At 55.1% G+C, this 19,006-nt stretch overlaps 1 protein-coding gene across 1 annotated transcript; it reads right to left on the reverse strand.

Annotated features, from left to right (window-relative positions):
• Positions 1 to 494: 494 nt before the first annotated feature.
• Positions 495 to 17,817, reverse strand: EPHB3 (EPH receptor B3; the record flags this gene model as incomplete). Its single annotated transcript, XM_080919004.1, has 16 exons — positions 495 to 1,068; positions 1,204 to 1,359; positions 1,451 to 1,644; positions 1,733 to 1,882; positions 1,997 to 2,212; positions 2,591 to 2,838; positions 2,927 to 3,049; positions 3,920 to 3,972; positions 4,183 to 4,291; positions 4,375 to 4,534; positions 4,714 to 4,838; positions 4,967 to 5,317; positions 5,939 to 6,094; positions 8,216 to 8,888; positions 10,033 to 10,097; positions 17,724 to 17,817. The coding sequence occupies 16 exons, from the start codon at positions 17,815 to 17,817 to the stop codon at positions 960 to 962; spliced, it is 2,982 nt and encodes a 993-aa protein (XP_080775130.1). The 3' UTR covers positions 495 to 959.
• Positions 17,818 to 19,006: the final 1,189 nt, after the last annotated feature.

Genomic DNA, 19,006 nt, shown 5'->3' on the forward strand with positions numbered 1-19,006 from the left:
ATGTGCCACTTCTGAAAACTCTGTTAGATGCTCAAAGCAATGGGGCTGAACTCCAGGAAACACCAGGCCTGGCTAGGCCTCGGTGTAGCTTCCCACCGACCCTGGGAAATTGTGAAGGTCTAGCAGCCGAGGATTACTGACATGAGGAAGTCGAGGAAAGCGTCATCTTATTGCCTTTATTTCGCTGTCTGCCCAGCTGGCCCCACTACAGGGCACAGGGTCAAGCTTGTACACATTCATGCTCTCTGTGCAGGCAAGCATGTGCACAACACACACACACACACACACACACACACACACACATACCCCAACCCCTGTCTTTCTCACACACACACACACACACACACACACACACACACAGTATCTGGCTCTCTGAGTCAGTCTCTGGGAGGCACAGGCTGCTTCTCAGCCTGCTCCTGCCTGCCCTGTTATGACAGCACCAAGGGTAGGCAGGGCCCTCAGCCCCCAACAAGTCCCTGTGCAAACTGGAGATACCAGCTGGCTTCAGGATGGGGCACCGTATTTCCCCATTCCCAGAGTCCCCTCGTCCACTTCCTGGGGGAGGGAGAACTCTCTGCTTACCTGGTGGGGTCAGACCCCTGCCAGGGCTGGGGCCTGAAGAACCCAGGCTTATCCTGACCCGCCCCTACCAGGACCTCCACTACTGAAGCACAGCCAAATGTGAGTTGTGAAGGTTCCCCACTGGAGGGCAGGCAGGCCTGGGCCCCGAGGCATCTGGGGAGGGGACATCACCCCCTCTTCTAATCCATCTTCAATATGAAGAGGTTTGGGGCACACTTCCTGGGAGGGAGCACAGGCCTAGAGAAGTCGCAGCTAGAGTCCTCCCCCGAACTTTCATCTTCTGGGCCACAGCCAAAGGCCAGGCATCCAAAAGTCCAGCTGGCTGGTCAGAATCCTTGTGCAGTCCCGGGGGTCACCCCCCTGGTTGGAGCTGAGTGTCAGACCTGCACAGGCAGTGTCTGGTTCATCTGCAGCCGCATATCCTGGATACTGCTGAGGATCTTCTTCTGGTGGCCAGCCAAAGTGACCCCAATTCTTAGCAGATCTCTAGAGACAAAAAAAAAAAAAAAGGTACTCAATACCTTCCCTTCTACTCGCTACGATGGGCTCAGCCAGAGCTCCTTCCCAGAGCTCCTTCCCAGAGCTCCTTCCCAGAGCCTGCACCTTGAGGGGGACACTTACTCTGCAGTCATCTGGGCCACCAGGTCAAAGGATGCAAACCCAGCACCGACAAAGCTCTCTTTATACCTTCCCATCTTGATGGCATCTAGCCAGTCACCCACCGTCGTGAAGGTTGTATAATCAGGGACCGTTCGGTCCAGGAGGGGCTGGGACATGCTGTGGGAAAAAAAAAATTAGTGACCTGGTGCATCCAGGGAGCTAGGGAGTAGGGTTAGGGTTGCCAGTCTGAGGGAGCCAGGAGACTAACCCAGATGGGGCGCTGGCGATGACTTTGAGGCTGGCAGCATTGCGGATAAGTTTGTCTAGTGTGTTGACGATTTGGGAGAACTTGGGCCTGAGGTTCCGGTCCCGCACCCAACAGTCCAGCATGAGCTGGTGCAGCGCTGTGGGGCAGTCCATGGGGGGTGGTAGCCGATAGTCTTGCTCTACAGCATTGATGACCTGGATAGGGGCAGGGAATCTGAAATGAGTTCCAGTCCACACCCTGCCAACTCCCACCAGCCAACCGCTCTCCCTCAGCCCCACTCACATCCTGGTTGCTCATGTCCCAGTAGGGTCGCTCTCCGTAGCTCATGACCTCCCACATGACAATCCCGTAGCTCCAGACGTCGCTGGCAGATGTGAACTTCCGATAGGCTATGGCCTCCGGGGCAGTCCAGCGGATTGGGATCTTCCCGCCCTGGTTGTGGGGGGACATACCCTTCACCTTGTGACTCAAGGAAGACCCCGGTGCTCCGAACCCTGCTTGGCCAGCCCTTCCCTCCCTCAAATCCCTCTCAGTTGCTTCCTGTACCAGAGAGCTGGTGTAGGTGGGGTCCGAGGGGTCATCCTCCAGGAAGCGGGAGAGGCCAAAGTCAGAGACTTTGCAGACCAAGTTGCTGTTGACAAGGATGTTTCGGGCAGCAAGGTCACGGTGCACGTAGTTCATCTCAGACAAGTACTTCATACCAGCAGCAATGCCTCGTAACATGCCCACGAGCTGGATGACCGTGAACTGCCCGTCATTGAGCTGCAGGCAAGAGGTAGGCTCAGTGAGGCCTGCTGCCCCTCCACAGGGCCATGGCCTTGCTGAATGGAGACAGCTCTTAGCTGTCCTACTATGTGTCATGAATCTCGTCTACCATGTCCCAACAGTTCTTTTTTGAGTATCTACTATTACTGGCCCTAAGGTAGATGAGACTAGGAAAGGCAAGTATCTTGCTGGATTTAGAACACACATTCAGAGAGCAGTTGCTATCGAAGGCCCAGCTATTTCCCTGTACCAGGCTACCTGTAAACTAAATATGTGTAGACTATAAATAGGGTTTCTGACTTGGTGTGTGTGTGTGGGTTAACCAGCCTGCCCAAGCTCTCTGCAGGAAGAAGAGGAAATGGGGCTAGCTCTTACCCGTAGGAAGGAATCCAGGGCACAATTCTCCATGAACTCAGTGAGGATCATGACAGGACGACTTTTGGTGACCACACCCTCTAGACGGATTATATTGGGATGGTCAAACTGACCCATGATGGAAGCCTCACTTAGGAAGTCCCGCCGCTGCCTCTCCGTGTATCCCACCTTCAGTGTCTTGATGGCCACGAACACCTCCCGGCGGCCGGGCAGTTTCAGCCGACCCCGGCACACTTCCCCAAACTCCCCTGCAGAGCACAGGCACAGGTCACATGGTAATGCTGGGATCTTCCCAGCGTTTCACCCAATGAAACCTGCTCTCAGGTTACTACTCACCAGCTCCAATCACCTCCTCAATCTTGACGCAGGACACATCAATCTCCTTGGCGAACTCTCGGACAGCCTCATTGGGATCCTCGTAGGTAAAGGGGTCAATGTAGACTTTCATCCCAGGAGCAACTGCAGGGAAAAGACGTGGATACAAGAGGATGGACTTCAAGCCATAGGCAGGAGCTCATATCGGGTGCACGCTGGATGGCCTCTCGGCTGAGCCTGACCATCCTGTGCTGTGCTCTGGCATCTGCCCCTCCCCCACGGAATGCCGGGGAACCACATGAGCTAGACGCTCAGGATTCTTGTCTTTCTCCCTCGTCTCTCGTCGTGTTCAAACTTCTTTCCAGTTCATCCCTCCCCTTACTCCTTCCCACTGCCCAGCCTTGTCCAGGTCTCCAACGCCACTGCAATAGCCTTCTCGCTGGGCTCTCTGCCTCTGCACTGTTCTCACCCCGCGGTGTCTCTGGAACAATATGTCCACTGTCTTCTTCCTCACCTGAGAGCCTTCCCAATTACCAGCAGCAGAGTCAAGTCCAAACTCTGCCTGCTGCTTAGGACCCTCCAAAGGGCTGGCCAGACTTCTGGGCCTGGCATCCTCACAGCTGTCAAACCAGTCTTCTCACTACCCCCACAGCTGGGCACACAGCCGGGCCGTCCACACCCATCACTTCCTTCCAGAGGCTTCTTGAGCCAGGAATGTTCCCCTACCTCAAACCCTGTTCATTCTACCACTTCCTGTAGGAAGCCTTCCTCTTTGAACTCTTAGTGTCCTTTGCCACAGGAATTAACACCCAATTGTTTCCTCTGTGTGTGATACTTTTGTTACTGTCTTTGGGACAGGGGTTACATCTTAAGACTTTGGGGGCTAGCAAACCTGGAGAGCTCAGGGGACAAACTGTACCCTACTAGAAGCAGCCAGTCAGAAGAATGAAGTTGCAGGGGAGAATCGTCCCTATGGCTACGGGAGCTGGACACTGGGGACAGGGAGATACTCACTGTATTGCTGCAGCTTCTCTGTGTATTCCGCATCAGGGCCATGACGCTGCTTCCTGCAGGGGCAGAGCAGAGGAGGCCTAAGGCAAAGGGGTCCCGGGAGCCCACAGACAAGCCAAGGGTGGGAACCCATGGCTGGCGGTCAGAGTCACTCCTGAGTCTCTGGGTAGGGGCTGAAGTCAGGAGGGTACGGTTTACGAGTGTGGCAGGGGAACTCTACGCCACTCAAGGGGAGCCTGAGTCGGTGTGTGGGGAAGCCGCAGTACCTGAGGCAGACAAGAGCGATGACCACGACGACCACCAGGAAGACAAACCCGGCTACGGTGGATCCCACAATCAGGGGCAGCTGCTCTTGGAGCTGCTGGGCACCTGAGCCTGGAGGTCAAGGGTGAGCAGTGAGTGAAGGAACAGGAAGATGAGCTGAGGCAGGGGCTGGCCGGCAGTGGGGGAGGGTGTACCTCTTTCGCTCGTGGTCTCGAACTCAGCTGGGCGGCTGTACTGCCCGTAACCTGCCACTGTGCGAGCCCGGACCTGAACTACGTAGCGGGCATCAGGCTCCAGTCCATCCAGTTGTACAGAGTTCTTCTGGCTGGTTACCGTGGAGGCGACGCCTTTACTCTGCAAGGCCATGAGAACGGAGGCGTCTTCAGTGGGTCGAGACCCAACTACCTCCCTGCCCCACCCATAATTAGGCTCCCCCTGTGCTGAGGCTCTGGTCCCAAAGGCCTTTCATGCTATCTGGGTGTAGCCTTGTCCCTGGGTAGCCCCCAGCCTCCAGCTGCCATGGAGATTCTGACCTTCTCAAAGTACTTCATCTCATAGTCCAAGATGACGCCATTAGGCTGCTCTGGGGGTGCCCAGGACAGGGTCAGGCTGCTCCCCGAACTGCTGTGCAAGTGGAGTGTAGGTACTTCTGATGGGGCTGGAGGAGAGAAGAGGTCCACTAAAGACTCCTGGGCCCAGGCATCGTTCCCAAAGCCCAGTTCCCACAGGACCCCTCTGTGTCCAGGGAAAGATGACCCACATCCCTCTCTCTGGTCCCCTTCTCACCAGCCTGGTTGGTGGTGATATTCACAGCTGCGTAGCGGGGCGGCAAAGGGCTTTTTCCTGAGACGCCATTAACGGCCTGCACCTCAAAGGTGTAGCGCGTGTGGGCCAACAGGTGGCTGATGTGGACCCGGCGTTCTGTCAGGCCCAGCTGCCGGGGCACAAACTCTACGTTGTCGTCGCAGCGTGAACAGGCTGCCGGGCCCCCAGCCCCCGAGCTCCCACGGCACTTCTTGCAGATAACATTATAGAGGAGGTCATCTCTCCCGCCAAGGTCCTGGGGCTCGCTCCACTCGAGGATCAGCGAGGTCTCATTCACATTGGAGATCACACCCCGGGGTGGAGAAGGCACCGCTTTGGAAGCATAGAGCAGAAATGAGTTAGGGGCCCAGGACCACCCTTCTGCCTACTCTGCCATGAACACTTATCCTGGGGCAAACAGACTCCTGTTCACTCATCAAGACTCAATGCAACGTTACCTCCTCCTAGAAGCCTATCTTGATTGTCTCCTTCCATCCTCTATAGGCCTGTAATGTCATTCCTAGCACTTAGCCTATTACACGGTCGTTAGCTGTTTCTGCAATTTGGTGCTAAAGCTCCTTAGTGACGACATCTCACTTTCTTTTACATCCCCTGCGCCGGCGAATGCCTGGTGTACCGGAGGCACGGACAGGAAGACAGAGGACACTGCACCCTTAGGCTGTGGCTAGAGCTGGGCAGAGTGTGCGTTAGAGAAATAGACACAGGAGCTCCCGACGCCTGCTAGCAGCTAGAGGGATCTTGCTGAAAATGAAGGGAGGTGGGTAAGCCGGCCGAGCTGGATTCTAGTTCAAGGGCGATCACCTGCTTGGGGACAATGTGAGCATGTCATGGAACTCCACTGAGCTCGGCTCCTCACCTAGCAGGGCTATCCCACGGACGCAGACTTTCTAGGAAGGAGAGGTCTGCTGAAGCAGAGTACTGGAGCCCACTTACTGGTGCAGGCGCTGTCCGCCGTGTCTGAGTCTGCGCGGTAGAAGTTACTGTGGCACGTGCAGATGCTGGCAGCTGGCGAGGTGGTACGGCTATTGGGGGGACAGGGGAGGCAGGGCCCCTCTCCTTGCTTTGCCTTGTAGCTCCCAGGGGGACAGGCTGCAAGAGAGAAGATGACAGACACACGTTTGCCTCCCTCCTGCGAGGGAACTTAGCCTTCTTTTTCCAGCCTCTGTCTTAGTCCCTCCAACTCCCAGACCATGGAGGCAATGCTGGTATTGCCTAACCCCAGCTACTAAGGGCCCCTTCGCCCCACTGAAATCCATGTCAGCAGAGTTCCCTTCCCCTCCCCCTCTCCCAGTGCCTCGGAAGACTGTCAGCCCATCACCTGGACAGTCTGGGCTTGCTGAGGCAGGGCAGAGGGAAGAGGAAGAAGAGGGGATGGAAAGAGACCACCAGTGAGCTTCAGTTCCCAGCCTTCCCTGGGAAGGAATTCAAAAATGCTGCCACAGCCAGGCTAAGGACTTCTCAGCAGAGGGCTCCTGGCAAACCTCTACTCTACCCACCCAGGAGCAGAGCAGAAGTGAGGGCTGGGCCGGGGTGAGAAAAAGAGAAGAGAGGGGGTAAGAAGACAGCAAGAAGCCTGGGGTCACCTGGAGTTCAAAGGCATCAAAGCCTCCCAAGGGGACCAGTCCCAGATGAGGCCAGAGCCGGGTACCTGAACACCCTTCTCATCTCTTCCGCCAACCACATTCCGCCCTGGTGGCCTGAACTGTGCACATCCCTCATGTGTAGGGTGGCCATGATATTTATTATTCAAAATCAGAATATTTAAGGAGTGAAAGGGGAACACCAGGATTAACAGGACAATGGGCATAATTGGAGACTGTCCTGGACACGCACTTGTCAGCCTTCCCATGTGGTGACCTCTGGAGAGGGTCACCGAGCTTTGCAATGCCTGTGGCTGGGACTGTGCCCTTCTTTAGAGTTTAATCTCCCCTCATGAAGGTGATATTCCATCCTAGATCTTTGAACTGGTGGGGGAGGGGGCAGAGGCCAGGCCAGCCTGGTTGCTATGGGAACCAACCTGCACTTCCTGCCAGGGACCTGCAGAGTGTTAGCCCTTATTCGGGCTGTCAGGCTCATCACCCCCACCCGCTTTCCACACTTGGGGAGAGGAAGTTTCCAGCAGGTTCTTAAAGAGAAGCAGAGAGGGCCAAGGGCTGGGGCCTCATGAGGCAGGCCAGGCTGATGGTCCAACCCCTCACACAGACAGCTGTGATAAGAGCCATTTCCTGCTCTGGGAGGTATGGTCACAAGTCCCATGGAGACCCTCACACCTTGTCCTACTTCAGCCTTGGGTGAGGACTCAATGGAAGCTCCTCCATGCCCTAGCTGGGAGGTCTGCAGTACAGAATCTCCCTGAGACTCAATGTTCTTGTTGGCAGAATAGGGAGAAAGCCAGCAAACACCCCCACAGGGTGAGACTGTCCCATCAAGAGGATTTTCCAACTAGCTGGGAAGCCAGTATACACCATGGGGCTTCATGAGACTCAGCAGGTCTCTGGCCTGCCTACTGAATAAGGACTTGAACGATTCCCACCCTCCGAGTGTCTCCACACTCCTGGGACTACTGGCTCCCAACAGATGCTGCCAATAGGTCTTAGGGCAGGGCATCGCTTACTTATGCCCAGACACTCTTCGGAAATGTCTCTACTACTGTCCCCTTTTGCCCGAGGGAGCCACGGGTAGTGTGATTGAGTGACTTGTACAGACTCACAGAAGTAGAAGGTTGAGGACTCAGGACTGGAGGGACTTTTGGCCTCTCACTACTATACCAGACACACTGCCTCTCAAGAAACCTTAAGGCAAAGAGATGCCTACAGCGACATCCCCACTGGTGAAGCATACACTGGAGACAGGACCAAGCCTCGGAAGTCTGTCTGGCTTCACACTACTCACTAGTCAAGCATGCACAAGGTCTCCACTCTTTCAGTTTAAAGCCCCCATCTCTTTTGCTCCTCCTCTCCCTTACTACCCCTTTTCCGGTGCTGGGGACTGCAGGGAGACTCTCATGCATGCCAGCTTAGCGCCCCACCACTGAGCGCACCCTCATTTTCTTCTTCTCTCCCATGTCCCTCTTTGTAGGACGCTCTCTATCTCGCAGCAGCTGCCCCTCCCTCTCCTGCCCTCCAATCCACACCTGAGACCATATCTAGTCAGATACGGAGTCTGGCTGCTGTCAGGCTTCCCACCCCTCCTTCCTCGGGCTCCACTTACGACGGCACTGGGACTCCTTGGCGGCTGGCTCATGGCCAGTAGCGCAGGTGCAGGCACCAACGGGCACCATCCACTCCCCGTCACCATTGCAGTAGAGCTTCAGTGGCACAGACACCTCCACAGCGTTAGCGATGCAGGTGCCGGGGGCAATGACCAGCGAAGTGGGCTCCGCCCCCGTGAGAGTCTCGGGGAAGAGCGCAAAGCCCGCAGTGGTGGACGCACACTTCTTGTAGAAGGCACGCACGGAGATGAGCGACATGCAGGCGCCCTGGTCTTGGAAGGCCAAGTAGAAGCCGGCTTTGGAAAGCGGCCCGAAGCTGCGCACCTTGGTGTTGACGCGCCCGGCATCGAGCCTTGAGAAGCTCTCATCCGGTGCAATGGTGTCCACTTTCACGTAGGGATTCTCCATCCAGAAGGGAGAAGAGGCCGAAGCCACATCGCTATCAGCCTCGTAGTAGAAAAGGTTGAAGGTTTCCTTGCAGGAGCCAGGAATGTTGGGGATGCTGTTGCAGTCTCTCACGGTGAACTTCAGCTCCACGTAGACGCGCTGGACTTCCCGACGCCAGATGAAACCCGTGCGCAGCCAGTTGTTCTGGCTGGACTCACGAACATTACACACTTGATAGGTGCGGATAGGATTCATGGCTTCATCGTACCCGCTCACTTCTTCCCACTGTGTGGAGCAAGTGGCAAAGAGAAGGAGCCATTTACCTAGTGTCTGGAGCTGCTGCATTTACCTCATAGAGGTGCTTCTGTGGTGAGGAGCTGATCATGCACATACGGGCTCCAAGCCTAGCCTTCTGGGTGTCGGTATCATTTAACCTCCCTGTGCCTCAGTTTCTTGGTTTGAAACCAAGAGATAACTAACACACCTCAGGAATACAGAACTAAATAAAAAGGCACCTGGAACCAAGACCTTGGGAGGCCTGATGTCAGAGCTATCTTGGGGCCTCAGTTTTCCCACCTGTAAAGTGGGGCCGACTGGAATTAGATGAGTGCTTGGGGAAGGAAACAGTGCAACTTGCCTAATCTTGCCCTACCAAGGGAGAGCATTTGGTGGGAGCTGGCTGTCAACAGTACCAACACATTTCATTGTCACAAAAATTCCACAAGAAGTCCAAGGCTTATAGAAGATTCAGAGCAGCTAAAATCCAGTTGGCCTAATGGCTGCAGAGCCTGTAGAACCACCACAGCCCAGAGCCCCAGGGCTCAGCCCAGCCGTGAAGGCCGGCTGAGGAAGTTAACAGCGAGAGACATTAGAATGGTAGGAATTTAGCAGTCAAGAAATAGAGGCCCAGGAAAGTCAATTGCCTCGCTCAAAGGCACACAGTATGTTAGATACCTGGGGCTCAGGCCACTGGGCTCTTTTTAAGAGTTTTTATTTATTTATTTTTAAAGACAGTTTTTCTCTCTATGTAGCCCTGGCTGTCCTGGAACTATGTAGACCAGGCTATCCTAGAATCCACAGAGATCTGTCCGCCTCTGCCTCCCAAGTACTTCTATTAAAAGTATGAGCCACTGTGCTCTGGCTCTGCTTCCTGGATCCTGATCCGGCGCTCTCCCTGGGGACAGGGACCCAGGTGTGTGGGGGGGTGGTCTGGATAGATACATTTGGAAGGACTGTTAGGTGAGGGCCATAGGACAAAGATGGACCAGCAGACAGAAAGAACAAGAGACACAAACATTCACACCCTGGGAAGGTGACAAAAGGGAGGGGAAGATTCCACAGGAGCTAAGGACAGAGGCATCCCAGGTCAGGATGGAGGGAGAAGGCACAACAGCAACTGCTACTGAGTATGGATGACGGGCAGTCTTACCCCGCTCTCTGGATGAGATGTCCACGCTAGCTCGGATGTCACCCACTTCGTGTCCATCAGAGTCTCTGAGGAAACAGTAGAGGGAAAGGTCGGAATGAGGGAGAAGTCACCCACCGGGGAAAGTCAGGGATGTAAGAAACCGGTTTCCATCTGGCACAGCCTCTCCCAAGTCTCCAGAGACCCTGAAGTCATCCCCAGAGGTGTTTGACTGGCTAGGGGTAATGTCTGCCTTGGACCCTAGGCCTGGGTTAACTGAAGCAAAGGCTGGTTCACACACCTCGGGATCTACTAATCTCCACACAAAGGGGCCAGCAGGGCCTTTATCCTGGAACAAAGGACTGTGGGCTTCAGACCCAGCAGTGTGGGCCTCCCCTGACTCCATTCCCAGCACAAAGGCTAGGCCTCACACACTGCCCTGGGGAAGAACAGTGGCAGGCCAGGGCCTGCTCCAGCCTCCTACTCAGCCACCTGTGGGGGGAAGCAAGGATGCTCTTTGAGGCTAAAAGACCACCGATGCCTAGAATTTCGTTCAAAGCTTCATGGAATTCTTAGAGAAGGTACTGCTCACATCCCTCTATGGAAGAGGTCTAACTGGCAAAACTGTTAGGGACATGGAGCAAGGGGCGGAAGGCAGCACAAAAGTTTGGGTCCAGCTGATTCAGTAACAAACCCCTTTAAAGGGCTGAGAGAGGCAGGCATGGAGGTGTATACTTGTAATCCTAGCACTTGAGAGGTTGGGGCTTGGAGGGTGAGGAGTTTCAGCTTAGTGTGGGGGTACATGGTGAGACTCTGTCTCAAACACCCCCACCCCCAATAAAGTTTGGAAACTGGAAACCAGCTGTGTGTGCCAGCTAAACTTCTCCCTCCAGGAAGTGTTTCCTGGATCTCCAAGTCAGCTGAGCTGCCTTCCTCTGTGAATCAAGGGACAGCCCCACTCTGTTCTGAGCACCAGGTACCTTGTCAGCTTGGCTTGCTCAGCCCTGGAGAGCTTAATATTCTAGACATAAACTTGCACATCTAGACTCTGGTTCTGAGCTTTGGCTGAACAACTGAAGATAGCGTGACCTCAGATCGACCTAGCATGACACCAGGAAGGGAAGGGACAAACCCCCTTCTTCCCCGTAATCTAAGAACAGCCTCAACTTTGGGTGTTAACAGGCAGAGATACCCCCAGAACGTCTAGAGACCATCACAGCCTTTGTGGGACAGCTGAGGGTCCCTAGAAGGTCTGAAATCCACGCGTTCCTGCAGAACCCAGGGGGGCCAGAGTAGTGGTGAGTGGGCCTAAGTGGGTGGCACAGGGGCGGAGTGCATTGGGGACTCGCTGCAATAGGCCAGGTTCTGTAACTACAGCGGCTGGTCCTTTACAAGGCTGGCTGCTTGGTAAGCTGTCCCAGCCTCCTCTGGCAGACAGACTTACAGACACATAATTGGCAGGTGGTCCTTCGGGAAAGCAGAGATGGTTAGAAGCAGGGACCCAGAGATAGGATGGAAAGCAGAGACTTAGCTGGGCCAAGTTGAAGGGCTTTGGGCGGCTGGGACCAGACAGTCGGGATGCTGGACAGCGGACTACAACAGACAGTAAGATGAAGAGACAAGGAGGCCCAAAGAGACACAGACAGAGCAGGAGATTGCCAAGTGGCCTCTTCCCCAGCCGGCAGCCTGGAATACTCCTGTCCCAGGGAGCAGCCGCTCCGCGCTGAGCCAAGCACACACCCTCCCCCAGCCAACCAGCCGGCCAGTCCGCCTGCTTGTCTGCCCGCCGCCGCCTGCCGCTGCCCGCCCGCTGGAGCAGGGAAGGGCTCCCACTGCTCCCGCGCGCTGCCTCCCTCCTCCCTCTCCCTCACTTCCTTCTGCTCAGCCTGTGCCAAACCCATCTGGAACTGTTTAAACCCAAATATTCAGCCCCCCTCCCCCGCTCCAGCCAGATTCCTCCACAGTTTAAAACAAGCCCAGCGCTGGCTCCGGGAGGAGGGGAGGGGGAGGAGAGAGGGGAGGGCTGGAGGCGGGCGCAGGAGGAGGGAGAGAGGGAGGCTCTTCATTTCTGTTTAATTTCTGGAGAGGGAGGAAGGGGATCAGCCTTTGGCCATCGCTCAATCTCGGCACATTTTTCCCATTAATGAGGAGAGGACTTGGGTTTCCAGGCCTGTGTGCCTGAGGAGGGGCTCCGGTCACCAGCGTGGGGAGGAGGCGGGCTGCTCTGGTTTCCCCTCTCCTCTTGGGAGAGGAGGGGTCTGTTTCTTGCAGTCTGTCCCAAGCATGAAAGGGAGATCTAGGGCAGACTGAGTATCAGAGCCCTGGTCTCTGAAGGACTGACTGAGGGTAATAGCACCCACCTCTGCCCATGGTACAGGAAGGGAGACAGACCTTTTCTCTACTGTGAAGATATGGACTAAGAACAAAAGAACAACGTGAGCAACCTCCAAATACTCCTAGCTGCTGCTTACATGCCAACCCCTCAACCAGGTGGCTGTGGAGAGAGATAAGAAAGGACGGCCACCCCGAGACACAGGATTCTTTTTGTTCTTAAGAGTCACCGGGAAGCTATCAGCAAGCTGGTGATCTGGAACTGGGGCTTTGAAGAAACACCCTTTCGGGTTTTCCACTGGGCCACAGCCTTGGCAAGTCGCAGTGGCAGCAACTAAGTGGTTCTCACCTATACACAAATGTAACACTTGCACAGGCAGTCCCCAATTCTCAGTGGCTGAACTTGTTTCCTACTACTGGGACCGAAGAAGGACAAGCCAGCACATATGGTGGACAAATACACTCGGAATCACCCGCAAACAAGTACACGGTCCCCCACACAGCTAGTCTGTCTTCTTCGGACAGATGGATATGGTACAAACAGATTAGTCTCCTTTGACATTCACATACAGAGAATCTTACACACATACCCAGCGTGCCCTAAGGCAGACCCACTCTCGGGCCACACAGCCTTTCTAAGGACAGGCACGCCCAATCCAACAGTACACCCTCCTCACACACCCAATTGCACAGCTACAAGGCACCCAGTCCTGCATATAACCTACAAACACAAGTACTACCTTCCCTGCATAGACTTGTAACATGTTCTTACAGCCACACGGAAAACACACCAGAGCCACCATGAAGAAGCATTGTGGCACATACCTTTAAGCCCAGCACGTGGGAAGGCAGAGACAGAGGCAGGATGATCCCTAGGAGTTTGAGGCCAGTAAAGCCTACAGAGAGAGTTCCAGGACAGTCAGGGTTAAGAAACCTTGTTTCAGGGGAGGAAAAAAAAAAGCATCAATCAAGTTAGTGTAACAACTTGGAGGTTGTACAAGCAGCAGGCACACAGGACAAGCATGCTTTTCTTTGGGGTATCTGTAGTGGAGTACTGGAAAAGTTAGGGGGAGGTGCTCACTCTCACCTTGCCTCCCCAAAAGGCAGGGCAACCCCAGCTCTACTTCCTGTTGTCCTTGCTAAAAGCAGGAGCTGTCAGTCAGGTCACAAGGGCTGGGGGTGGGGCAGGGGCATTGAGAGGATTCTGGGTGTGGCTGGGTGCGGCCTCCCCAGGTAGAGCCCCTGCCTAAGCAGCAAGCCACTTCCCAGACAGCAGAATGGCAGTGTGTGGACTCCTAAACCTTAGGGAGGGAAGCATCACTCAACAGTTTGGCTCAGAAGCTGGCACACTTAGGTTGGAGAGCTGGCACGATGGGGCCACTGTGGATACCCTGGTGTTCTTCTGAGGGTCTCATTTGACTACACTTGTGCAAGAGCGCAGCCTGAGATCCTAGCTGGCTGCTCACTCAAGTTTACTGAGATGTCAGACCCCACAGCATCTTCAGGTTCCAAGTCCGCCACTGAGGCTCAGGAAACCACAAACAAGAAGTGAGACAGAGCAGATCCAAGGGACCTCTGGCTTAAATGCAGGCCAAGGATCCTGAAGTGGTAGGAGAAAGCCATATTTCAAGGTCAGGAAGTGGGGGGGGGGCATATTATAGGTCTGGGCAGAAAGGAGTGCCCTGAAGTCTTGACAAGTCGGAGAAAACTATCCCCGCTGTCCTTATCCCCAGAGTCCCTACCATGCGACCCAAACATGGGGTCAGGTTCCCAGTTTCTTATTCCAGTTATGGGTCGGTTTATGTTCATGTTGTACCATCTGGGAAGGCCTGAGAGGGAAAGGGTTTGTGGAAATCCTGCCCTAGAGTCTGAGGTAGGTGTGTGTGTATGTGTGTGTGTGTGTGTGTGTGCGCGCGCGCGCGCGCGCGCGCGCGCGCGCGCACACACACACACACACACACACACACACACACGCATGCTCGAGGGCACATTCAGGTAGGTGTAGTGGGTTTTTTTGTTTTTCTGTTATTGTTTCAGTTTTTTGCTTTGAGTGCCTAACTTCCCCAGGGCCACTCTTCCGTCCTTAGCTATAGTCCCTTGGTCTCCACCTCAGGGATGGTGGAGAGGGGAACATCTCTGAACAGAGAACACATTTTGTTTTTCATTCTTTCTCTCAGATCATGGGGATTTGTAATTAAATAAACCTGAGAGGGGAGAAGCATAGGGCAGGGAGCCCAAAGCCTCAGTGTTCCCACCCTGGGCTGTCTCTGCCAGCCAGCCTGGACCATGGACATCTGGCCCTGGCACAAGGCTTCCATTCCTCCCTAGGATGCCAGTCCCAGTGGCCCAACCAGGAGTCGAAGTGGAAGGCCATGGGAGACTTGGCCTAAGGTTAGCCCTTAGGCTAAGGGGCCACTCCCACCCCATCAGGTACCCAGCTGCCACCCCCCCACCCCCTGCCCAAGCCCGACAAACCAGTTTGACTCAGCACAACAGGCAGGTCTACAATTTTCAAACTATGCAGGCCTGGTGATTCAGCCTCTTCTGCTGTTTAATTAGTGGAAGGCTAGTGGTGGAGGCCTTGCCCACAACAACCTAGGCTTTAGCTCTCAGCTGCTTGGGCCAAAGTGGCAGTGGTGGCTTAGAGGAGGGCAGTGAGAAACAAATTGGTTCTGCTGCAGTCCCTCCTCAGATCTGAAGCTCTGGATGGGGACAAACAAGATGGGTGGGGGATAGGGGTGGGAGAGGAATAACAGAGGCATAAGTAATCCAAGACAACCCTGGGCTGTCCCCAGATTCGCAGGGCCACACCAGCTACCTCAGAGGACAGAGCTTGCTGCTTCTCCCCCAGTCAGACTCCTGCAGTGGGGACTTAATTAGTCTGGCTGAGAAGTCCTCACCCCACCTTCTACAAACTGGGAAGGTTCCTGTCACAGAAAGATCTCTGTCCTGCTGGGACTTAACTATCCTTTCTCAATTGCATAGGACCCGTGACTCAGACACCTCATTCCAGGCCCCCACTGAACACCTCTTTCCCACTGATCTGGGCTCGTGGGAACTAGAGAAAAGTCCTTAAAGAACCCATGATGAGGTAGCCCCATAGATGGCGGGGGCGAGGGGGGGAAGAGTAACGTCCCGATCCCACCCACAGGAGCTGGTGTCAGGCAGCTTGAGGGTAGACAAAGGCAGCACCCACAGCTCAGTGAGACTGTGGAAGAGAAGCCAAAATACAGGGCAAACCAGTGGAAAAGTGGGAGAGTTGATGACAGACCATCAATACTAAGGAACCAAAGAGCCCTGCTCTCTGGACACAGTCTCCAAGACCTGAAGGCCACCCATCACATACTCCCTGAAAGACAGCTGGGATTTAGGCAGGACCTTGCTCTCTCTTTTCTCCTTGTGGCTGCAGGGAGAGAAGCCTCAACTTTCCAGTCCAGCTTGTCCTCCCATCATTCCTTCCTTTCAGCCCCTCCAGCAGGGGCTCCCCAAAGAGCAGACCCTAGGGTGATAATAGTATCAACTACATCCCTGAACAGCAACAACTGTGCTAAGTCCTTTCCACATAGTAACAATTCAATCCGGTTCAGTTGCTAGAGCAGAGGAGTGGGGAACAGTAGGTCTAAGGATCCGCTCTGCCCGGCACCGATGTTTCTTTAATGAAGGCAATGATAAAATCCACATTTGTAGGCCCCGCTACTTTCCACGACACCCTCACTGGCTTAGCCTCCCTCAGTTTGGCACTAGATCCGACTCCCATTCATAGCTGATCACAAGGGCCTCTCAGTCACCAGCAGCTCCTCGGCCCAGAAGCTAATAGCTAGGGCCTGCCTCAAAGGGTCTGAGGATTGTGAGGATGAAAAGGAGGAAGGGCAGGTCCTCCTCGGGTACCCTTAGCTCATCTCGCCCAAACCACACACCTCTCTCACTCCACTCTCTACCTACCACACCCCACAAAAGGGGCCATAGGACCTGAAACACACAGGTGACACACAGTTAAGTGTATGTCCTAGAGTGCATGTGTCAATGTTGCTCCTGAGCTAAGATAGTCCCAGACCTGGGAACTCAATAGGCTCCCTGGCTCACACCCTTCGGGCAATCAACAACAAAGCCCTACACTGGTTTCTCACGCCTGAGATCCTATCACACACATGTGGGTGAGTGGGTGAGTGTGTGTAAGTGTGGGTGCAACCTCTGTGTGTCTGTCTAAATTTGCATGTGTCCACCCATGTGAATAAATCTGTCAGCACAGTGGGCACCACAATTCCAGACCAGAAACCTCTCCGAACTGTTTTAGAGACCCCCCCCCCCATCCTAACCTTTAAGTTTACACTGAATTAATGGAAGGAACCCAACTGCATAGGGTTCATGTTTTGTTCCTCAACTAAAAAAGTGTCTATCTGACAAATACGCCAAACATTAAGTTCTGCCTATATTCCAATTTTCCTTCAAATTCTTTGCTACCCGCCCTCCACATTAAGGAAGGTTTTCACCCCTGACTTAATGGGTTTACAATTTTTGTAACAGCAGGAAGACAGTATGTGCCTCTAGACTGTGTTAGTGACCTGTGCCGGTGTTCCCTGTGGGTTCGTGTCAAGTGGTGTAAGTGTGAGCTCTCTTGTCTGGGTCAGCCACACTCGGGCTGTTTGTTTTTCCAAGTTCAATTTCTTCTCGGTAGCAGCCTTAGTAGGTTTCACAGAGCCCACAGACAAGGCTGACCTTTTCCCGCCGCCGCCGATGACTAGTAGCCACTAGGCTCAGGTGCTACCCGGGCAAATCTCTGTTTGTGAGGCTCAATGGAAACCTAAGCCCTCCGAAGGTCCTGCTGGAGGTGGGGGTGGGGTGGGTCCGAGAAGGTTTACACACACACACACACACACACACACACACACACACACACACACACACACACCTCTTGTGTTGCTGGCACTTGAGAAACCATAAACAATGACAGGCCCCCTGCCTCTCTTCCCCCGCAGTCAATCCCCTGACAAAGCGGGGTGCACACAATCACGCTTACTGTTAACTACAACGGGTTCCCAACCAGTGCAGCCCCCAATCCGAAGAGTTCCGCTTCACCCGCCCAAGCGCCCAGTCCCGCAGCCCCCGCCTTGATGCTGGGTCGCCCACATTTTCTCGCCTTCCAGAGGTGCGAAACCCCGAGGGTCTCGTTTCTCTGCTTTGACTGGAGACTGGCTATTTCTACAAAAAAGCCCACGGCCGAACTGCAGCTTTCGGGAGTCGGTGCCGAGTCCAGATGCCAGCAGTTCCCCCAAAGAGGGCTGCGGAGCCGGCTCGAGCCTAGAGCCCTCCTTGGACTTGTGTTCAGCCCGCGGCCCCACACTGTGGGGCTCCCCGGTACCGCGCGGGACCCCGACGCCGCTCACCTTCCAGCGCCCAGCAGCCGGCGGGCAGCAGCAGCGACAGCAGCAGCGGAGCGAGCAGCGGCAGAAGCCCCGGCGGCGGGCGGGCTCCGGCCATAGCCCGGGGCGCTCGGTGGCGGGGGGGCCGAGCCGGGCCGCGCCGGCGGGGCTGGGGGCGCCTGAGGAAGAAGGCTCGCGCACAGTCCAAGATATCCCGGCAGGGAGGTGGCGCAAAGCAGACGGGCAGCTCTGTAACCGAGGTGTCGCCCAACCCGGTACTCCGGATAGATGCAGGCAGGTCGTTCCCGCGGGAATCTGGACGGACCGGTCCAGGAGGATCCGGGGCGCTGGGTGACTTGATGCCCGATGACTCGGGAGGCAGACGGCGCAGGGGGTCGCGGTTCTCGGGGCACAGTCCACTGAGGCCGAGCTCGGGTTCCGGGCTCCGGGTGCGCGCGCCGTCCGGGGTAGGAGCCGGTATCTGGCTGCGCCGCTCACGTACTCACTTCTGCTGGTCCTCGCGTTGGAGCGGCCGCTCTGGGCGAAAGGGGTGGGGCTACCTGCCTGCCCGTCATCGCTCAGGCCACACCCCCAGAGGCCGGCCGCCCACTCACAGACCGCCCAGCCAGCTGGTTTTGCTGCGAGAGCACTCTGCTGGAGTTCAGTTGGCCGCTCTTCCACCGAGCCCACCCTCGGCGTCTTGGGGCTTGGAGCAGGAGGAGCCACTGAAAAGATGAATTAGACTGGGCGGAGCCACATTGTCCATCAGCCGGGTAACCCCGCCCCTTTCCCCTATTGGCGATTAGTAACCAGCTCGAGTCCTAGAAGGTGAAAACTAGATAGAACGAGCTGGGGGCGCCCCCCTGTGGTTAGCAGACCCATGGGATTCTGTCAAGAGGCTTTTTTTTTTCTCTCCCAAGCATATCCAGACCCTGCATAGGCCTTAGTGAGTAGGGAAAGGGATGTGGGGGGTAGGGATTACCCACCCTGCAGAGTCCGCTTCAAGAGACTCTCAAGCCTTTATTTATTCGTCTATTCGGTTGTTGTGGTCATTTGCTGGAAAATATTTTTGGGCACCCACAATGTTTCAAAGTGGCTAGAGCAGAGAAGCTTGTGTATCCAGGAGCCCTGTGTTACCGGTGGAGGTGGGTTTAAAACTCACAGCGGGGCTAACCAGCATTCCTGCTGGGAAAGAACCTAGTTTTTCCGAAGCACAATGTTGGGTCTAAGGAAACGGCATCTAAGTGACAATATAAAAGATGGATAAGTACTAGTGTATTGGGGATGAGAGGCAGTGCTCCGGGCGG

The sequence above is a fragment of the Micromys minutus genome (genome assembly GCF_963924665.1).
Source record: "Micromys minutus genome assembly, chromosome: 7".
Lineage (NCBI taxonomy): Eukaryota > Metazoa > Chordata > Mammalia > Rodentia > Muridae > Micromys > Micromys minutus.